The sequence below is a fragment of the Triturus cristatus genome, chromosome 5_1, assembly GCF_964204655.1.
Source record: "Triturus cristatus chromosome 5_1, aTriCri1.1, whole genome shotgun sequence".
NCBI classification, from domain to species: Eukaryota; Metazoa; Chordata; class Amphibia; order Caudata; family Salamandridae; genus Triturus; species Triturus cristatus.
Window position 1 is genome coordinate 91,299,388 of NC_140587.1, and position 21,106 is coordinate 91,320,493.

Here is a 21,106-nt window from a genome sequence, read left to right on the forward strand (position 1 = left end):
CCAACAGACCAAGCTTTCTATAGAGCAGAGGTGACTCTTACAGGCAGAGTAAGCTTTATATAGAGCAGCAATGGCCCTTACAGACAAAGTGAGCTTCATACAGAGCAGCAGTGACCCTTACAGACAGGCCGAGCTTTATATGAAGCAGCAGTGACCCCTACAGACAGAGTGAGCTTTATATAGAGCAGCAGTGACCCTTTCCAACAGACCAAGCTTTCTATAGAGCAGAGGTGACTCTTAGAGTCAGAGTGAGCTTTATATAGAGCAGCAGTGGCACCTTACAGACAAAGTGAGCTTCATACAGAGCAGCAGTGACCCTTACACACAGTTAGCTTTATATAGAGCATCAATGACCCTTACAGACAGACCGAGCTTTACATAGAGCAGCAGTGATCCTTACAGATAGTGTGAACTTTATATAGAACAGCAGTGACCCTTACATAGGAAGTGAGCTTAATATAGAGCAGCAGTGACCCTTACAGACAGACCGAGCTTTATATAGAGCTGCAGTGACCCTTACAGACAGACCGAGCTTTATATAGAACAGCAGGGACCCTTACAGACAGGCCGAGCTTTATATAGAACAGCAGGGACCCTTACAGACAGAGTAAGTTCTATATAGAGAAGCAGGGACCCTTGCAGACAGACCGAGCTTTCTATAGAGCAGAGGTAACTCTTACTGACAGACCAAACTTTATATAGAGTAGCAGTGACCCTTACAGACAGGCCGAGCTTTATATAGAGCAGCAGTGACCCTCACAGGTTAAGTGAGTTTATATAGAGCAGCAGTGACCATTACAGACAAAGGGAGCTTAATATACAGCAACAGTGACCCTTACACACAGTGAGCTTTATATAGAGCATCAATGACCCTCACCGACAGATCCAGCTTTTTATAGAGCAGGAGTGACCCTTACAGACAGAGTGAGCTTTATATAGAGCAGCAGTGACCCCTACAGACAGAGTGAGCTTTATATAGAGCAGCAGTGACCCCTACAGACAGAGTGAGCTTTATATAGAGCGGCAGTGACCCTTTCCAACAGACCAAGCTTTCTATAGAGCAGAGGTGACTCTTACTGACAGACCGAGCTTTATATAGAGCTGCAGAGACCCTTGCTGACAGACCGAGCTTTATGCAGAGTAGCAGTGGCCCTTACAGACAGACCGAGCTTTATATAGAACAGGAGGGACCCTACAGACAGACCGAGCTTTATACAGGGCAGCAGTGACCCTTGATTGCAGACAAAAGCTTAATATAGAGCAGCAGTGACCCTTACAGAGTGAGCTTTAAAAAGAACAGAGTGGCCCTTGCTGACAGACCGAGCTTAATATAGAGCAGCAGTGGCCCTTACAGATAGATAGAGCTTAATATAGAGCAGCAGTGACCCTTACAGAGTGAGCTTTAAATAGAACAGAGTGGCCCTTACTGACAGACCGAGCTTTATACAGAGCAGCAGGGACCCTTACAGACAGACTCCCCTTCATACAGAGCAGCAGTGAGCCTTGCTGACAGACCGAGCTTAATATAGAGCAGCAGGGACCCTTACAGAGTGAGCTTTATATAGAGGAGACTGGCTTTACATAGACCAGCTGTGACCCTTACTGACAGATTCAGCTGTATATAGAGCCTCAGTGACCCTTGCCGACAGACCTGGCTTTATAATGAGTAGCAGTGAGCCCTTTAGACTCTCTCAAGGCATCCCAGATGGTGATAAATGTATCAGAAAAGCAAAAGGGAAGCCAACAGCACACAATAAAGACATGATATCAAAGTGAATCCTTTTGAAATCACCCTCACTAGCACACCAAAACAGATACAGTCCAAATGAATTGTGAAGGTGATGTTCAGCAAGTTTGGTCCTGTTTTATGCTTCTACAAAGTTTGAAAAAGATTCTTAAATTCAACTCTCTGGAGAACCAAGTCTCAGTGTAAGCATAAAAGAAAGTGAGCGCTCCCCCAGAGTGGATATTTTGGCCCTGAAATAACAGACTTTTATTTTTACCCAACCCAGTGGTACTTTTTTTTAATCAATCTCTGAAGGATGAAAGGCTGAGGGACCCACAGAGACTCAACATATGACTATGAGGTCAAAGACAGATCCATGCAGTGGATGCATTATCCCACTGAGGAACCAGACCTGGCTAGAGCTAAAATCCTGTCTCCTGTGGAGTATATCACTGGAGTGTCCCATCATTTCTTTGGGGATTGACTAATCTAAGAGAAGGGAGGAGGCGAAGGTGGAGGGAAGAAGAAAAGAGGGGAGAAGAGAAGAGGGGAGAAGAGTTGAGGGAAGGGGAGAAAAGGGGAGAAGAGGGGAGGGGAGGGAGAAGAGAGGGGGAGAAGAGAGGGGAAGGGAGAAGGAGAAACGGGAGAGATGGGGAAAGAGGAGAGGAAAAGAGAGGAGGGGAGGGGAGAAGAGGAGGGAGGGAAGGAGGAGAGGAGGGAAGTGGAGAGGAGAGGAGAAGAGAGAAGAAGAGGGGAAGAAAGAGGAGAGGAGAGGAATGGAAAGGCAAGGAGGGGAAGTGAGGGGAGAAGGGGAGGGAGGAGATGGACTAGAGTAGTGGCGAGGAGGGGAGAGAGGAGAGGAGACAAGAGGAGATGAGAGGAGCAGAGAGGGGAGGAGAGGAGAGGAGTGGAGAGGCCATACTAATGGTAGACAGTCGTTGTTCCATTGCACTAACAAAGTATCCACTTTACACACACTGCATATGGTGACACATCGATATTCTTATCTTGTGCCAGAAAATGGGAGAGCGGTCTTGGAGCTCAAAAATCAGAGCTCTTCTTTGCCTGTCACTGGCTGTCACACTTTGCTGGGCAGGAATGGCCATTGTTCCTTGAGCCAACTCAATCCGGCCATTCAAGCTTGCTAGCACTCCTGGAAATGCGGTGTCGTCAGCGGGCCCACCCTCACATTCTTAGGCTGTAGTGCTTGGTCTTTGCCCAAGCATCAAGTACAAAATGGGATGAGGAAAAAAATCATCAAAGAATGACAGCTTCTAGTAATGTGAGAATGATAATAGCCCCATGACTTGACACTAAGGGCCCTATTACGATGTTGAGCGGAGTTACAGCTGCCCAACGTTGTCTCAGTCCTGAGACCAACCGACACCCGGTCAGCAGTCCCGACCGATTAATTAGAATGCGACTGAACACTGTTCGGTACTATTCCTATACTTTACAATGGGAGCATGTATTCCGGCCGGAATGCATGCTCCCATTGTAAAATAGGAGGTGCAGTTCATCCCTGCACCCCGTGGCAGGCACTTCAAGGTGCCAGCCACAGGGTGCAGGGATCAACCTGAGGCAGTACACCCAAGGGGGCCCTTCTGTGGGCACTCAAAGATGAGTTCCAACAGCCTTTCTGTGTCAGAAAGGCCAGCACGGAAAGGCTGCCAAAACCCACCATTTTAATACCTAGAGCGGAAAGTACCGCCCTTGGGATTACTGACCGCATTCCGACTGGTAGACGGGCTCTACAAGCCAGTCGGACTGACCGTTCGAATTTCTTTCCGACCGCCTCCATCATAATGAGGCGGTTGGCAAGGAATCCGACCAACATATATCACGATGCGGTCGGAAAGGTTCCGATCAATAGTTGGAGTCTTTTCCGACCGCATCGTAATCTGCCCCTTAGTTCTAGCTTACCGCGTGTCACTCTCGGGTTATAGTTCTGTCTATGGTGAACTGCGATAACATTTGCATGCTACGTTTTTTTGCTTAGATCACTCATCTAACATGTAATAAGAGCTGGTATGGGAAATATAAATCCTTCTAGGATTACATCTACTGATTCCGTTTGACGCTACCAATAACTGCCTCTAGTTCTGATGCGCAGCACAGCAACGCAAGCCCTTACCTTCAGTTTCTCCTGCTGTGGTCCCAACCAAGCTGACTAGGAGACCCACAAGAAGGCCTAGGCTGTAGCACCTCATTTCTTGATGGCTTGTTCTTGTTACTGAAAGCAAAGTCAGAGAAGGGTAGGTGCTTGGGTTGCAGCCAGCTCCTGGTATGGTAGCGACTAGGAGAGGAGACCAGGCTCCTTTTATCTACAATCCTTTGAAGAAGAGCACATGGAGGGACAGTTCCCCTGTACTGCCACTCCCCAATGTAATTACAGTGAGTTGTTTGTTCACATTCCACAACTCAGTGACAAGGTGGTTGAGTCAGAAGGAAATTCCCTTTATAAGAAGAAGTAAACAGAAAATGTTTTTTTTTTTAAACAGTGGTCCTTAAAACAAAGAAAGATGGGGCTGTATTAAATATAGACTTGAGTCAGTACTATATTGGTAATGTCCAGCCGGACAGTCAATTTAAAAGATTATGAATGAAAAAATGAATAGGAGCACAACAATTCAGTGAGACACAATCCTGCGTCCTACATACACACAAAACAATTACATTTGAACAAAAACATTTCAGGCAAGAAAAGGGTACCTTGTGACAAATACGAATATTTAGGGCAAGCTTTGAGACAACATCTAGTGCACTTGTTTCCTCATGTTGGATTAATGTGCACGCTGTGTAAACAAATCAACGACGTTTCGATCCTTTTTAAAATACTAGGATCATCATCAGGACAGATTTTATACAAGCCTGAATTATAGTGCCTGTGGAAAAATGAAAAATAGGGAAGAAAGGCAAAAGGGGAAATTAGGAGGTAGGTATAGTTGGGAGTATGAAGGTAGCATCCTGATACAAATTACTTTGCATGCTAGAGTAGGTATGCAACTGCCATGGAAGTACACAGTGAGCATGCTCGAGAATTTATTGGAGGAGAGCAGATGGGGTTAATCTGTTCCGCTATGGGGCATAATGCCTCCGTGATAATTCAAGAAGTTGGTATACAATCCGAAAAATTTTAAAACAATAAAAGAACAGAAGGAGTAGTCCTGTTCCAATTATGCCCTTAATCTTCCGTAAGAAACCTAGTAAGAGTGCATTACGCGGAGAATGGAGTGAAAAAGATAACACTGTGGGGAGAAGACCTACGCAGAAACAAGTGAGCGGGTCGGTGCAAAGTACGAAAAGTTTAGCGTGAGGAAATCTGATGTAAGATTACCAACAGTTTAAAGCCCGTAGATGTGATGGGCCAAAGCTAAGATTGCGCAAGCTGTGGTGGCCGAAAACTACGCCACGGGTGTGCCGCAAAATTAGGAGTGCAGGCCAAAGTTGGAGAAAGTGAGCGTCAGTGTGGCGATGGTAAAAAGGCGAAAGGCTCACCTCGTATCCTAGTAAGGGCAGGATTTAGAGTAGCATGGAAGGCTCAGGAGAATCCTGTACGTCGCTTCGGTTGCGGTCCTAGGGAAAAGACATATTGGAGCCAATGGTTGAGTGGCAGAAGGGTACTGGGGGGAGTCAAACGTGAACAAGGAAGTCATGTCGCTTACCTCAATGAGGGAGATTGCTGCTGCTGTTTGGAGGGGCTGCGTAGAAATTGGCAGAGCACTAATAGTAAAGTGCTCAATGGGGGCTTGGTGGCGATGCACTGTTAGCCCTGTGGGAGGGAAGGTGAAAGTAAGGACGAGCAAGATGATTGGGCCAGAGGATTTGTGGGTGTGAAGCATGCGCGCTTACCAGTGTTGAAGGAATCGGGTCCGGAGCTCGGTGGCTAGGATGCAGGACGGCGAGGGCAGAGTGAGCACTGAGTTTATAATGGTGTCAGCAAGATGTGAGCGTCAGCTGACGACGTGATGTAACGACAGCCATGTTGGGTGAGGGGTAAAACAGGATAAACAGTAAAGAGATACTACCCCGGAGTGATGCATGCATCGGCGATGAAGAAAAAATTGAAATGAGAATTGAAAAAGAAAATGAATAAATAGTCATTAAGTTAAGAAGGTGACATGATGACACTACTGGAATTAGAGAAATAATTTAGACAATAACTAAACCCCTGGCGGGTGATAAGACGAAGGGGCACATGTTATAAACGTATTAAACAGTTAGAAACAATTAATCAGAAAAAAGTCCTGGCAAGGGCACGTATGTGAGATAAGGACATGATAGGTTATTAAAAGCACAAACTTCTGAATATATACAAACTGAAAATTAGAAAAGGAACACTCTTGAGAAATAGACAGTGTGGCAAGGGGTTCTTAGAGCAAGGTGGTCCAATCTTCATTTCTGTTCAATCCGTTCTTGATACTTCCAGGACGGATAATCAGTTTAAGTTCCTCTTTGTATAGAAGTTGTGCAATGTCTGCACCTCTTGGTGGTGGTTTCACCACGCTGATAACTGTCCATTTAATGTCGCCCTCGTTGTGGCCCGCAGTAGTGAAATGCTCTACCAGAGGCGCATTCAGGGTTTTACAGCGGACTCTGCTGCAGTGTTGGCCGATACGGGTCTTCACTTTCTGCGTTGTTTGGCCAATGTAGATTTTAAGGCAAGGGCATTGAATAAGATAACTAACATTGCATGTATTACAATTTGAAAATTATCTTGATTTAATTACAACATTGTTAAAGGTTAATTCTTTGCCTTCAATTGTGAAATCACACACATTACAATTACCACATTTAGCTTGTCCTATCAATGGTTCAAGACCCCAGTGTGCATCAAGAGTTAGAGCCGGCGTGGGGTTGGGTAAAGCTGCTCGCACTAGATGGTCTTTTCAGTTGCCGCTTTTGCGAAATGCAAAGAGAGGGCGTTCAATACTCATGTTGCCAGCGTTCAAGATAGTCCAGTGTTTTAAGATGGACTTTTGAATGGGGTTTCGATACTGGTGAGAAGGTGGTCATGCAAACTATGCGGTTTGTGTTGAGCTTGATTTTGGGGGATAGGAGAATTTCCCTCGGGCAATACCATGCTCTTTTGAGGGCATCGCGTACCAGTCGTTTGGGGTAACCTTGAGCCCTTAGTTTGTTGGATAAGGTGGACACCTCATGGAAGTAATCTTCTCTTGAAAAACAATTACGCCTGATGCGTAAAAAATGAGAGTATGGTAAAGAGTCACGTAGTGCTCGCGGGTGTTTACTTTCGTAGCGAAGTAGCGTGTTTCGCTCTGTCGTTTTCCTGTACAACCACGTGAGTAGTTCACCGTTAGAATGGTGAATGGTGTGATCAAGGAAAGACATTGAGGATTTGTCAAGGGACAAGGTGAAATTGAGTCCTAGACAGTTATTTAACCAGTGTAGATATTGGTTGAGTGTGTCCTCATTATCATGCCAGATCAAAAAAATGTAATCTATGTAACGGCGCCATAGTGTGACGCCGGAGAAAAATGGGTTGGTAGGGGAGAGGATTATCGTCATTTCAAGGTAGTCCATGAATAGTATTGCCAAGTTGGGGGCAAAAACTTCGTTATCAAAAAAGAATAAATTTCTGGTGAGGCAGAGCTCAAGTAGTTGGAGTATGAAAAGAGTGGGAACAGTGTGGGGGCGCAGTCTGGCGTCAAGCACCTGTTGGATGACAGTCATTGCCAAGACCGGCAGAATGTTTGTGTATAAGGATTCGACATCCATTGCTGGATTGCAAGGGAAACTCTCCCCATCCACCTCTTGTTGAGTGGGCCATTCCTGCTTTCTCTTATTTTTCCCCCCTCTTTATATATTCCTGTACAAATACTTGTCAGCGCAACTGCTATGTCAGACCACACACCAGCGGCGTCACTATGGAGATGCGGGGGTGTGGACCGCACCGGGTGACACCCTCACATGGGGTGACACCAACAGGGCCGGTGTGTGCAGAGCAACCTAACCTTTCTGGAGGAGGAGGTGCCTGTGCACAGTGCACACTGTCTCCTCCTCCGCATCTCCGCGTCTCTCTAGGCCCGGGTGCAGGCGGCTGATGTCTTTCCCGTATGCGCATTGGGCCCTAAAAGTGCGCGTGACTGGCCTGCAGCAGCATCACGAGTGACGAAGAGGAGCAGAGGCACTGTCTAGACCACCCGTTTCTGGGCCGCCATAATTTAATTTTATTCATAGGCTAGCCGCCGACGTAGCCCCCCCTGTCGGCCACCAACACAGCAGGTGAGTTTCTCCGGCACCAATTGATTAATGGTCATGGGTGGTGGTCAAGCGGTTATGCTGCCTGTGCTGTGTTGTTGTGAGTGAGTGACTTTTGTGACTTCTTGAGCAGGGCGCAGGGCGGAGGGCGGAGGCAGTGCGGAGCGAGGTGGCCTGCCTCTGATCACTGATGACGTCTTCTACGAGTTGTGGGCCCGTCTTGAACTGTCGGGAGGCCTGCGAAGATTACTTTCAGGCACAGCAGCTCTGTGTACATGCTGAGGCCTCTCGCCTGCTAGCGCGGCAGTTCTTCTCTTACTGAAAACAGTGGCTGCAAGATGGGGTTCTCACTCTCTTTCCTCTCCTTTCTATTATTTGGACCCCTGTGAAATGGATCCAAAAAAGAAAATCACTTTTGCTGGAAATCAATGTCGTATTCTTCTGACATTTAATTCCAAAGTGCAGCATCGGGAATAAAAGTTGAAAAATATAAAAAAAAAACCTAAATAAACTAAGACAGGGTGGTAGCAAACTGGCCAGATTTATTTTATTCACACCCAAACACATTAGCGCCACTTTTACAGAGTTTGCCAGTGAAGCGCTATTTTTGTTGTCTTGGCTTTGTTTTCTCTGGGCTTGGAACTAGTGCACCAATCCTGGAGGTACTGCAATGTGAGGATTGAAAAACAAAATTTGTACTGCTGCTCTGCATCTAGGGATGTTGTCTTTTTTACTATACTGCTTACATTTTGTAAGGATATAAGCAATGGCCATTGAAATGGGTCCATTCAGGGCCCTGTAGTCATGTCCTTTAACTTTTCAGGCAAAAGTACTCACTGATTTCTGAACAGTGAGTGTAAAAGCGTTAAGGTAACCATGTTGTTCCTGCTTACATTTCACATGGTTTGCAAAATTTTGCATTCCCTGTGATTGTTTGCTTTTTCCAGGATGCTGTCACTTTTTTTTGTAGGCCATATATTGCTCTTGCACAGTGTGTAATTTAAATTGAGCCACATCCAGGTGTTTATAGCTGGCAACAATTGGGTTGTAGTTAAAGGCAGTCTTTCTCAGTGGGGCAGTATGGTGTTCAGTGGGGGAGAGGATGTGGCACTATGGCCAGAGCTGCTGAATTTGGAACTGGGGAACCAGGTTCAGCCATAATAATCAGTCCGCCAGGCCACTCTCCTGAGAGAGCACTATCTCATGCTAGACCTTAGAAGGCTTCACAAGACATTAGAAGCCCCGGTGTCGTAGCACCAGTAGGTGGACCCTAGCATGACAAGTGTAGGTTAACCTTCAAGGCTTGTCCAGCACTATTCATACTGAAGTTCACCTCCAGTCTTGAGGGCAGTCCTATGAAGCAGCACACCCTATAACAACAGTGACCCTGTCACTGAGATCACAGGACCCTTGAGAAGGGCCAGCTTTAGGGCGGTGCAACCAGTGTGACCGCACCAGGTGCTGACTTTAGGTGGAGGCATCATTTTTGCAAGTATATTATGGTTTTAAAAGCGCTTGCTGCCTCCTTCCTGGCCTCCAGCAATATTCGGTAACAATAAAAATGTCATGATGACTCTGGTGATTAATGTTCTTCGTAGAGAGAGATCAGAATTTTGTCTAATGGAAGATTTGACTCATGGAAAGGTAGCTCAGAGGGTTAATGTACCTGCTGCAAAGAACATGTACCATGCAGATCACAAAGTGCACATAATGTAAATAGGCCAGTGGGCTACTGCTTTTATCAGAGAGATCCTTTTGTTACTTGCAGTTTATAAGTTAAAATCCTAAGATAGAACAGTGAGCTATTAACTGTCATCTACTCCGCAGCAACACAAGTCACATTTTTTATTAACTTTCGATACGTTTGAGCTACAAACAATTTATTAGTTTAAATGGTCAAATCGTGCTGCAGATCTTGCATTATGAGGCAAATATGGCAGAGCCATTATTATTTAGAAAACATTTGCAAACTAGGATTTTTAGCCATTCATGTTTGAACTGCTGTTGTGGAAAAGGGAGAAGTGCTGATGACAGAAACTCCATGGCTCGGAGACAAATGTCTTGTGCTTTTTATCGTATTTGGGGACATTCTGTGACTAGAAGTGTATCCCACTTTGTGAATACATTTTACTGTCAATAACTCATTATAACCTTAAATAATCATGTGTATCTATTGGTGATAAAACTGGGCAGTGAAACCAAACAAATACAAAAAATTGGGATGTTTGAGCATTCTGGCCACACCTCTGGCTCCGCCCACTGATCCAATCCTTGGGTTATTCCCGCCCTCTGATTCTCCGCCCACAGTTCCCTTACTTTTTTCCCCCACTTCGACCACTGATATATCTAGTGGCCGGATAGTGGGAACACCACATCAGTACAAAGTACCATACCTATGATATTATAAATTCCAATATACTGTTGACTTGCAGGTAGCCCACTGTACAACCTGATTAATGAGTCATTATCACACTGTTGTTAACAGGCACAGGGTTCTCTGTCTGCAGAGGCATGGCTGGGCGTTCACTGTCTACACAGATTTGGGTGGTAGAGGAATAAATTGGTGATATTTAAATTCATGTTTCATGCTCGACATTTCATATTTTAGTGTTCTCAGTAGGAATGCCCGCATCACTACCTTCATGACTTGCCTTTCGAGACCACAGGTTGAAGCTGTGCCCCAGTTTTCCTCAAAGTACTGTTGGAGAGCCACTGTTACCTCCTCTACAAACAGGGGATCTGTTAATGCTTCCGTGATCAATCGCCACAGGGGAATTCGGCAACGAGGTCCAGATCCCTCAAAGCGAAGCAGCACTGGCAAGTGATCTGAAAGGTATGTAGGCAAATATGTTATCCCCTTTACCTCGAGCCCAAGCTCAGCCGATTTCATACCAGCAGTCCAAGCAGCTGAAAGTACCAGAGGCCGGGCTATGAAAGGAAAATTGACAGATAGACAGGTGACGTACTTGCCAAATATCATAGAGATGCAAGCCATCCAGCACGCCTCGCAATGTCTTAATATTTCGCGTGGGGGTTCACTGTCCAACATCCTGTTGACATCCCCAGCCAAAAGCAATGGAGCCCCCAAGTATGGCGTCGCCGTCGCCACCATATTGGGAAAAAACAGGGGGCAGTCATCATTAGTAACATAGACATTGATGACGCATAAGTCTCTGCCATCTAGTTTACCATACAGAATAATGTATCTCCCTTCTGGATCTATTATGTGATGGAGATGCTAAAATGGAACCCCCGGGGCCACCCAAATTAGAGCCCCTCTCGCATAACCAGAGTATGATGTGGCATATAACTGACCCCTCCAACGTTTCTGTAAACATAGAAGTGAATCCCCCAATGTGTGTCTCCTGTCAACAGGCCACGGCAATATTGTACCTCATCAAATAGGCGAACACTCTTCTACACTTTTGAGGTGTGGCCATACCACGGACATTCCATGTGATCATTTTAGTCATGGTGGCTGCCATAACACATTTTCTCTATACATATCACTAGTACTTGTCGACATTTTCTCTGACAACGTATGCACCAATAATATGCACCAATAACCCTGCTAGCTTCACTTTAGGTACCACAGCACAACATTCTTGTGGAGATACCCACACTTCCCTACCCCAAACATGAATCAACTCCCTTCTCCCTCTGGGCAATGCTGACCAACCCCCCACCCCCACCACCACATAGGAGACCGGGAGAGGGAATATCACCTTTGCCCCATTACCCAATCAATTCCAAAACACAGAAAAACATGCAACCAAACTTTAATCTTTTGGCATTTAGCTAAGCTATTGACCAGTCTGCCAGTATGGTGTGAGGCATTGCCTCCAGCTCCCCATCCGGGTATTCGTCACCAGGGGCGCTAATCCTCCGTCGACCAATAGCTAGGATGTATAGACACACCCCTTTAAAATTCTTACCATACCCGCTGTATTCATTAGAGAAGAATATGGGGTCAGTCTTTATCAGGAACATTCTACAGTTCCCTAATTCGAAAGACTTAGGCATACTACGCATACAGGTTCTCATATGGGTTAATCATTAGCATCTTCATTAGGAGTACCGCTTGTAGATTGTGAGAGAGACAACTTTCCAGAGTCCGGGACGGTGTCTGGCAACTGTAATGTTTCATCAGGCACACCTGGACCCGGCCTGTGCTGCGGCTTCTACCACCAGCAAGATTTTTTAGTCCTGTTTTTTCCGAGTTCTTGGCGGCCTCGCTGAGCTTGATGATTTGGACGAACTCGTTAGGGGTACTACCCCCTCTTTGGGCCTTCCCTGAGTATCTAGCCAGTCGCTTGCCTCAGCCGCTGAGAAGAAGAACAATGCCCTCCCATTACTTTCTATCCTTAATTCGGCCAGGTAGAGGAGGCTGTAGTATAAGTTTAAGTCTCGTAGTCGCCGTTTTTCTGCTCCAAAGGTTTTTTTTACGTTGATCTTGCACCTGTTGTGTGTAGTCGGGGAAGATGGATATCCGATGCTCCTAAAATAAGAGCTGGCCTTTTGCATGTGTGATTTGCAAGACAGCATCCGGATCCTGGGAAATTGAACAGTCTGGCTATGATGGCTTTCGGGGGCGCACCTGGTCGCGGTGGGGGAACCAGAGCCCTATGCAGCTCTGGTGAAAAACGTAGAAAGTTTCATGGGAGCCAGTGCCGTAGTGAGTCAGTTTTCAAGGAACTGTTCAATGGACAGTCCTTCAGCCTTTTCAGGAAATCCCAGGAAACGCAAGTTGTTTCTTCGCGATCTTCCTTCAGCAACTTCTGCAGGCTCATCTAGGTGCACCACACGTTTCTGAAGGGACATGACCGTATCACGTAACTTGCAGACCTCTGTTTGCAAGCTATTCATCGTTTGCTCAGTGGTTGTGACTCAGTCCGTGACCTTACGCAAGTCGCAGCGTAGCAAATTAACATCAACAGCTATAGAGTCAATTTTATGGATCATTTAATCTCGAGTGGTGTGTGTGACCACCAATACATCTGCTATTGAGGGAGTTTGTTCCATCTGCTGGTGTTGCTCATCAGCATGCTCACCTCCGCTCTCCTCCACCATATCCTGGTGCATAGGCATGGGCTGTGCATAGTTAAGTATTTCGTTGGATTGGGCCAAGCGATTACTTTTATCCTTCACCATACTGCTTGAGTGCATTTACTCCACTGGCCCCAGCGGCTATTCAACGCCACTTAACACCCCAAGCCAGACCCACCGCTGTGTGTACTCAGATCCTCAGCGTATTGTGGTTAGGGCCTGATCCCGGATTGCGTCAGGCCTCCCCTCTAGCTCCTTGGATGATGGTCTCCTCCAGAACAGAAAATGGGCATAGTCTATCACCCTGACCTCTTTCTAGGGTCAGAGACGGTGTTTCCTGACTACTTCAGCCGCGATATACGTGCCAGTCATTCAATTATATAGGGTACCTATGTCCCTGATTTGTACCCTAGTGTAGGTATGCCTCCTTTCAGTATATTACAGAAGCCGTCCACTCCACTGTTCCGCTGGAGATGTACAGAGTTCAGCTGTCCATTCACCCCTGGCCAAATTGAACTTCCTGACCTCCAACTGGTCCTCCAATTATGTCATGCTGCCCCACGCTGGCCACTCTCACCCACCGCCGTGTCCACAGAGTTTCAACTCCGGGCGCTCATTCCGCACTTCAGTGCTTCCAATGCGGCCCCCGGGGGAAGTAAGACCAGCGGTCTAGTCTTCCCCCGGGGATTTCGCGCAAGTGAAGGACAGGGGAGGAAGGGGTGGGATAAGGAGTGGGGTCGTCAGGTAGGGATTAAAAGGGGGAGGAAGAGGAAGTCCTTCCTCTTCCTTTCCCCAGCGCCTCAGGGTGGGTCAGTTAGTGGATCGTTGGCCACCCGCCCACCCGGCAATTACGTGACTAGTTGGTGATGTCATGTTTATCAGCGTGCCAGTTTAGGACGGGTTGTGTGTGTGTGGGGCGGATTGGGGAGGGGGGAGGAGTCCATGACGGGCATACTCACCCTTCCGGGGAGGGGGATACTGGGGAAACGTGGGGGTGCGTCAGACCAGTGTACGACGAATGGAGATGATGGTGGAGTTTTGGAAGAGAAGTGAGGAAGCGAATGGAAGTGAGAAGGTTGCGGTGTGAAGTGGGGATGGAGTAGTTGGAGTCTTGGAGAGTATGGAATAGTGAGAAATGTTGGTGTTGGGGATTGTTGGGGATTTGTGTTATGTTTCTGGTTATGATTGTCCAACCCTGTCCTAATAAAATGGCCTTTTACGCTAAAAGTACCTTGCGTGGACTGATTATTGCGCGATATGCTCCATTGCAGCCCCAGGGCCGTGCTCTGCCCCAGGCTGACACGCACTCTGCCTCCTCGGCCACTCACCGTAGTTTGTCAACTTCACTTCGAGCCTGAGAAACTCTCTGGCAAATGCGGGGGGCTCTGTCACCAAGTGGCCATCTCCAGTCTGTCCGCCTGGTCACCACTACCACTAGCACAGTGCCCGGCAGGGAGCCCATGCCAGCCGGTTGATCCGCAAGCCCGCGCAAGGCCCCCAGATCTCTCACTCGCTTTGTCGCAGCAGCTGCTGCTGCACGACCCTCGGAGCCGCGGGATGCAGTTTCTCGCCTCAGTCTCGTCTCTCCGATCGTAGCTGGTCAGGGGGCCACGGCACGATTGCCGGCCTCCGTAGCTGCCGGCAGCAAGCAGATGAAGCTAAGATGGCCGCCAGCCAGGCCCCGGAGCACGAGTGCACGACCAGCAGGTACGTCCTATCCACAAGCCCCAGGCGTTTTGCAATGCGGGCGACTCCATCTCCATGTCGGGTGGTCTTCCCTAACTCGATTCACGGGGCTCCTTTTACGCAGGGGGGTCCAGAATTATGTCATATATAAGTGCCATCGACGGGAGCTTCAATCGAAGACCTCTATCCGGCCATGTTGTCAGGCCACGACCCCATCAGATGCGTTAATTACTACTCAACTCCCATGTGATTTACCATACAAGATAGATTAAATCCATCAAAAATTCCAAAGTGTGCCTTACAGATAAATGCAGATGTTTGCAGTGGGTGCAAAATGCACAAAGCTTTTTAACATCTGGTTGTAACTTTTGACCTCCAAGATACACAAGGATACCTGCAACAATGTATTTACACACTAAGGTAACCTAATTTAATGTAAATGCTTAACATTCAGGTTATATGCACTGCTTTTTAGTGGTGATTCAAAGCTGTGACCGCCACCTTACACAGAGATCTCCGAAACATGTGCATTAAACCCTTGAGCTCTCTTACCAGTACTGAGACCTGCTGACCATGTGACCATCTCTGAAGCACGTGGCCTGCGCCCCTTAGATATTCTGAAATATGGCGTGTGACCAGTACACGTGGCAACAGCACCTCCAGAATAGCTTCTAGTCCTGCATTTCTTTCTTTAGTCAGTCTCCTTGGGGCCGTGTTTGTAGCAGCACACCGCTCCTGGTGAAGGTTTACCGTCACTTACTCCCCCTCTCCTGATCGGAAGTCACCCCAGCTGTTCTTCGCTGGAATGCTACACAAAGGCTGTTGGTATGTATGTTTCTATTTTTAAAGAAAGGATGGGCGCACTGTCAGCAGGCATACCAAGAGAGATGAGTTATTCCCAATGTCAGTCCCTCGTGCCACAGGCCTCACCCTAAACCATCTTCAACCATGAGGCGAATGCGAGTGACGCACAGACTTTGCATACATCTTTCAGTTTTATTCCCAACTAAACCCAGTTTCTTTTTCTCTGTTCTCATGCGTTTGTCGAAAGGAGGAAATGAAACTGATGCAGCTGCACACCTTCAAAAGAGAATTCTTGACTGTACTGAAAAACCTGCTTGGATAGTGCTGCGTTTATATTTACAGCTAAAACGGGGTTATAGTTCTGACTGAAATGCATAAAACAATACAGATGTGCCCGTTATGGCTTGTAGTGAAATGCAAACCTCGCACCTCCCCCTTGCATTGCAAATGACATCACTCATGGCTTCACTCATGGCATCACGAGTGACCGCATTAATTGCATCACTTATGAAATCATCAGTGACATCACTGCGTGACCATAACTTGTGCCACCTCGTATGGCCTATGACATAACAAATGACATCATTGATGACACAACTTATGATGCTATTAATGAAATTGTGTGTGATGGCATTTGCAAAGTAAGAGGTGGGTGCATGTCATGTTTGTGCAAAGTAAGAGGTGGGTGCATGTCATGTTTGTGCAAAGTAAGAGGTGGGTGCATGTCATGTTTGTGCAAAGAGGTGGGTGCATGTCATGTTTGTGCAAAGTAAGAGGTGGGTGCATGTCATGTTTGTGCAAAGTAAGAGGTGGGTGCATGTCATGTTTGTGCAAAGAGGTGGGTGCATGTCATGTTTGTGCAAAGAGGTGGGTGCATGTCATGTTTGTGCAAAGAGGTGGGTGCATGTCATGTTTGTGCAAAGAGGTGGGTGCATGTCATGTTTGTGCAAAGTAAGAGGTGGGTGCATGTCATGTTTGTGCAAAGTAAGAGGTGGGTGCATGTCATGTTTGTGCAAAGTAAGAGGTGGGTGCATGTCATGTTTGTGCAAAGTAAGAGGTGGGTGCATGTCATGTTTGTGCAAAGTAAGAGGTGGGTGCATGTCATGTTTGTGCAAAGTAAGAGGTGGGTGCATGTCATGTTTGTGCAAAGTAAGAGGTGGGTGCATGTCATGTTTGTGCAAAGTAAGAGGTGGGTGCATGTCATGTTTGTGCAAAGTAAGAGGTGGGTGCATGTCATGTTTGTGCAAAGTAAGAGGTGGGTGCATGTCATGTTTGTGCAAAGTAAGAGGTGGGTGCATGTCATGTTTGTGCAAAGTAAGAGGTGGGTGCATGTCATGTTTGTGCAAAGTAAGAGGTGGGTGCATGTCATGTTTGTGCAAAGTAAGAGGTGGGTGCATGTCATGTTTGTGCAAAGTAAGAGGTGGGTGCATGTCATGTTTGTGCAAAGTAAGAGGTGGGTGCATGTCATGTTTGTGCAAAGTAAGAGGTGGGTGCATGTCATGTTTGTGCAAAGTAAGAGGTGGGTGCATGTCATGTTTGTGCAAAGTAAGAGGTGGGTGCATGTCATGTTTGTGCAAAGTAAGAGGTGGGTGCATGTCATGTTTGTGCAAAGTAAGAGGTGGGTGCATGTCATGTTTGTGCAAAGAGGTGGGTGCATGTCATGTTTGTGCAAAGTAAGAGGTGGGTGCATGTCATGTTTGTGCAGTGATCCATACGTTACTGCCCTATAAGGAGCGAGACAGCGACAGAAGGAGAGGCAATAAGTAGAAGAAAGAGAGGGGGTGGGCAGCTGGGAGCGGCAAAACAGGAGGCGTGAACACTGTTGTTTACGAAAGTAGCGCTTCACTGGTAAACTCTGTTAAGTGGCGCTAATGTGTGTGGGTGTGAATAAAAGCAATCTGCCCACTTTGTGACCACTGAGGAGGAGCGAGACAGAGACAGAAGGTGAGGCAATAACTGGAAGAAAGAGAGAGGGAGAGGGGCAGCTGCTAGCGGCAAAGCAGAAGTGAACACTAGAAACATGATAAAAGAAAAGTAGCGCTTCATTGGAAAGCCCTGAAGTGGCGCTAATGAATGTTGCTGTAAATACAATTAATCCGGCAGCTTTTTATATTTTTACCCTTTTTGGTGTCTGTCCCGAGGATGCACCGCGTATTACATACTGGGCGCCAGACATGCGGCGGTCCCGCAGCCCTGATTAGGATGCGACTGCCACCCTGGCGGTCGCTTTCCTCAAGTTAACATTGCGACCGATGCTGCTCACAACAGCACCCGCTGCAATCTCCACATGACGTGCATTCCCATGCACAACGTACCTATGGTACCCCCCTACATTGCCACCAAGTGCAGCACCCCACCCACCACCCCCCCCCCCGGGGGCCTGCAACGGGCCCCCAGAGCGGACTCGCCACATGGAAAGGCCTTAACAGTAATTCATCCTAATGTGGATGGCTGTGCCAGCTAGGCACCGCCACCATATTAGGGGCCATTTCCGCCCCGCCGGCAATCGGAATGATTGCCGACCGGCGGAAAAGCGGAGGACGCACTTTGCGTCTGCCGCGAAACCCCCGCAATACTAATATGGCAGAGGGTTTCACTCTGTAAGATGTCGTGGAGGTATTTATTTATAGCTCCGACCAGACCAGCAGGTATAGCAGCGCTTCAGATAACAGAATTAAGAAATGTGAAAATAACAAGCTATGGAGTATATTAAAGAAAAATGCTACCTGCCGCACGCCCACTCCGAGAGGTCTTCATGTATGTGTGCGCGTATTTGTGCATGTATGAGAGCAGACAAGGGCAGTATGTGAGAATGTGTGGGGTAAAACAATGAAGGAAGAAGCCGCAGAGGAAAATAGTTACCGGGATAGAAATAGCGCAATTTAGTTGAAACCACCTGATTCTATTTTTTGCGGTTAAAGATTTCAAAGATAAAAGAAAGATGTTTATTTCACTGGTAGCTTAACAAATCAATACCAGGGCCCGACAGCATCAGTATAAACACGTTACCATTAACAACTGCTTTGTAGCTCCACCTGCACCCCGCTTTTAACTGAACCTCAGTGACATTTCCTACATTTGTTTGAGAAGACCAGGACACGTTGTCACTCAGTCAGGCGTGTTCTCAAAGTGTTGAAACTGCTCCCTTTTTTAGGTCGCATGTGCTGTCTTGGTAAGCAGACATAATATCGATGTTTTAATATCAACAAACATAAATATTGAGTTTAGTATATCGATAGTTTTAAATATCGATGTTCTGTATATCGATGTTAAAATTATCGATTTTAAGGGGTCGATTCCGATCCTGTAAAAAGGACCTACGAATCGTCGTACGGAGCGTTTTCTCCGTACGACTCGCACCCGGTAAACTGTCCCTACAACCTAGGAAGTGCGATTCATACAGAAAGCCTATTTCCGTACGAATCGTACAAAAGACCGTACGTGGAAAAACTACCTACGATTCTGATCCGGAACAGCTTGTATGCGACGTCCGGACGTATTCAGGCAGCGTTTTCCGGTCCAGCAAGTACGATTCGTCCCTACGTCACTCCGTACAGCCCTTTTTTTATGGGAGTCAAACACAGCCGGAAAAGCAGTGTTCGACGCGAACCGCTACGCAACGGAGCCCTGGTACACGATGTACACGCCATGAACCCCATCGTATGTGTCATCCCGGTCCTCTTGGCCTATGACCTGGTGCACCTCACCCAACGCACACGCCGCAGAAGGTGAGAACAACACCCAGGGGCCGGGGGGGGTGGGAGGGGCAGGAAACATACCCCATACACAAACCAAAACTTATAATATATAGGCCATACATTACCACCAGGCTCTGGTCACTTGGGGGGGCTTGTCCAGCAACACCTGCGTACCACAACAACGGAAGTGGACGTGTACGGTGCATACCACACGTACCCCTACGGCACCATCACAACAGTGGTACGGACCGTACCCATGCATGAATGCGTGGGTACGGTGTGTACCACACGTACCCCTACGGCACCATTACAACTCAAGTATGGACCGTACCCACACATTCATGCGTGGGTACGGTCCGTACCACACGTACCCCTACGGCATCAGTACTTTTTGGATACGAGGAGTACACACGCCATGAATGTGGGCTTAGAGGACTGGCCCAGCATGTCAACATCATATTGGTGTGTGTGTAGGTCCAGGCCAGCAGTGTACAGCTCCAAGAGGGTGTGTGGGTGGGTGCATATGACTCCCAGCAGTGGTCAGAGATATGAGGGGTGGGTGCATATGACTCCCAGCAGTGGACAGAGATATGAGGGGTGGGTGCATATCACTACCAGCAGTGTCCAGACATATGGGGGTGGGTGCATATCACTACCAGCAGTGTCCAGACACATGGGGGTGGGTGCATATCACTACCAGCAGTGTCCAGACATATGGGGGTGGGTGCATATCACTACCAGCAGTGGACAGACATATGGGGGTGGGTGCATATGACTCCCAGCAGTGTCCAGACATATGGGGGTGGGTGCATATCACTACCAGCAGTGGACAGAGATATGAGGGGTGGGTGCATATGACTCCCAGCAGTGGACAGAGATATGAGGGGTGGGTGCATATCACTACCAGCAGTGTCCAAACATATGGGGGTGGGTGCATATCACTACCAGCAGTGTCCAGACATATGGGGGTGGGTGCATATCACTACCAGCAGTGTCCCGACATATGGGGGTGGGTGCATATGACTCACAGCAGTGTCCAGACATATGGGGGTGGGTGCATATGACTCCCAGCAGTGTCCAGACATATGGGGGTGGGTGCATATCACTACCAGCAGTGGACAGAGATATGAGGGGTGGGTGCATATGACTTCCAGCAGTGGACAGAGATATGAGGGGTGGGTGCATATGACTCCCACCAGTGTCCAGACATATGGGGTGGGTGCATATCACTACCAGCAGTGTCCAGACATATGGGGGTGGGTGCATATCACTACCAGCAGTGGCCAGACATATGGGGGTGGGTGCACATGACTCCCAGCAGTGTCCAGACATATGGGGGTAGGTGCATATGACTCCCAGCAGTGTCCAGACATATGGGGGTGGGTGCATATCACTACCAGCAGTGGACAGAGATATGAGGGGTGGGTGCATATGACTCCCAGCAGTGGACAGAGATATGAGGGGTGGGTGCATATCACTACCAGCAGTGTCCAGACATATGGGGGTGGGTGCATATCACTACCAGCAGTGTCCAGACATATGGGGGTGGGTGCATACCACTACCAGCAGTGTCCGGATATATGGGGGTGGGAGCATATGACTCCCAGCAGTGTCCAGACATATGGGGGTGGGTGCATATCACTACCAGCAGTGGACAGAGATATGAGGGGTGGGTGCATATGACTCCCAGCAGTGGACAGATATATGAGGGGTGAGTGCATATCACTACCAGCAGTGTCCAGACATATGGGGGTGGGTGCATATGACTCCCAGCAGTGTCCAGACATATGGGGGTGGGTGCATATCACTACCAGCAGTGGACAGAGGTATGAGGGGTGGGTGCATATGACTCCCAGCAGTGGACAGAGATATGAGGGGTGGGTGCATATCACTACCAGCAGTGTCCAGACATATGGGGGTGTGT

The 21,106-nt window shown here is 47.7% G+C and overlaps 1 protein-coding gene across 1 annotated transcript in view; it reads right to left on the minus strand.

Annotated features, from left to right (window-relative positions):
• Positions 1 to 4,045, minus strand: part of LOC146830289 (uncharacterized) — a 206,924-nt gene extending 202,879 nt beyond the window's left edge. The window contains exon 1 of the mRNA XM_085604478.1: positions 3,861 to 4,045. Within this exon, the coding sequence (XP_085460604.1) occupies positions 3,861 to 3,936 (76 nt within the window). The 5' untranslated portion in view covers positions 3,937 to 4,045. The remainder of the gene's footprint in view (positions 1 to 3,860) is intronic.
• Between the last annotated feature and the right edge of the window lie 17,061 nt (positions 4,046 to 21,106).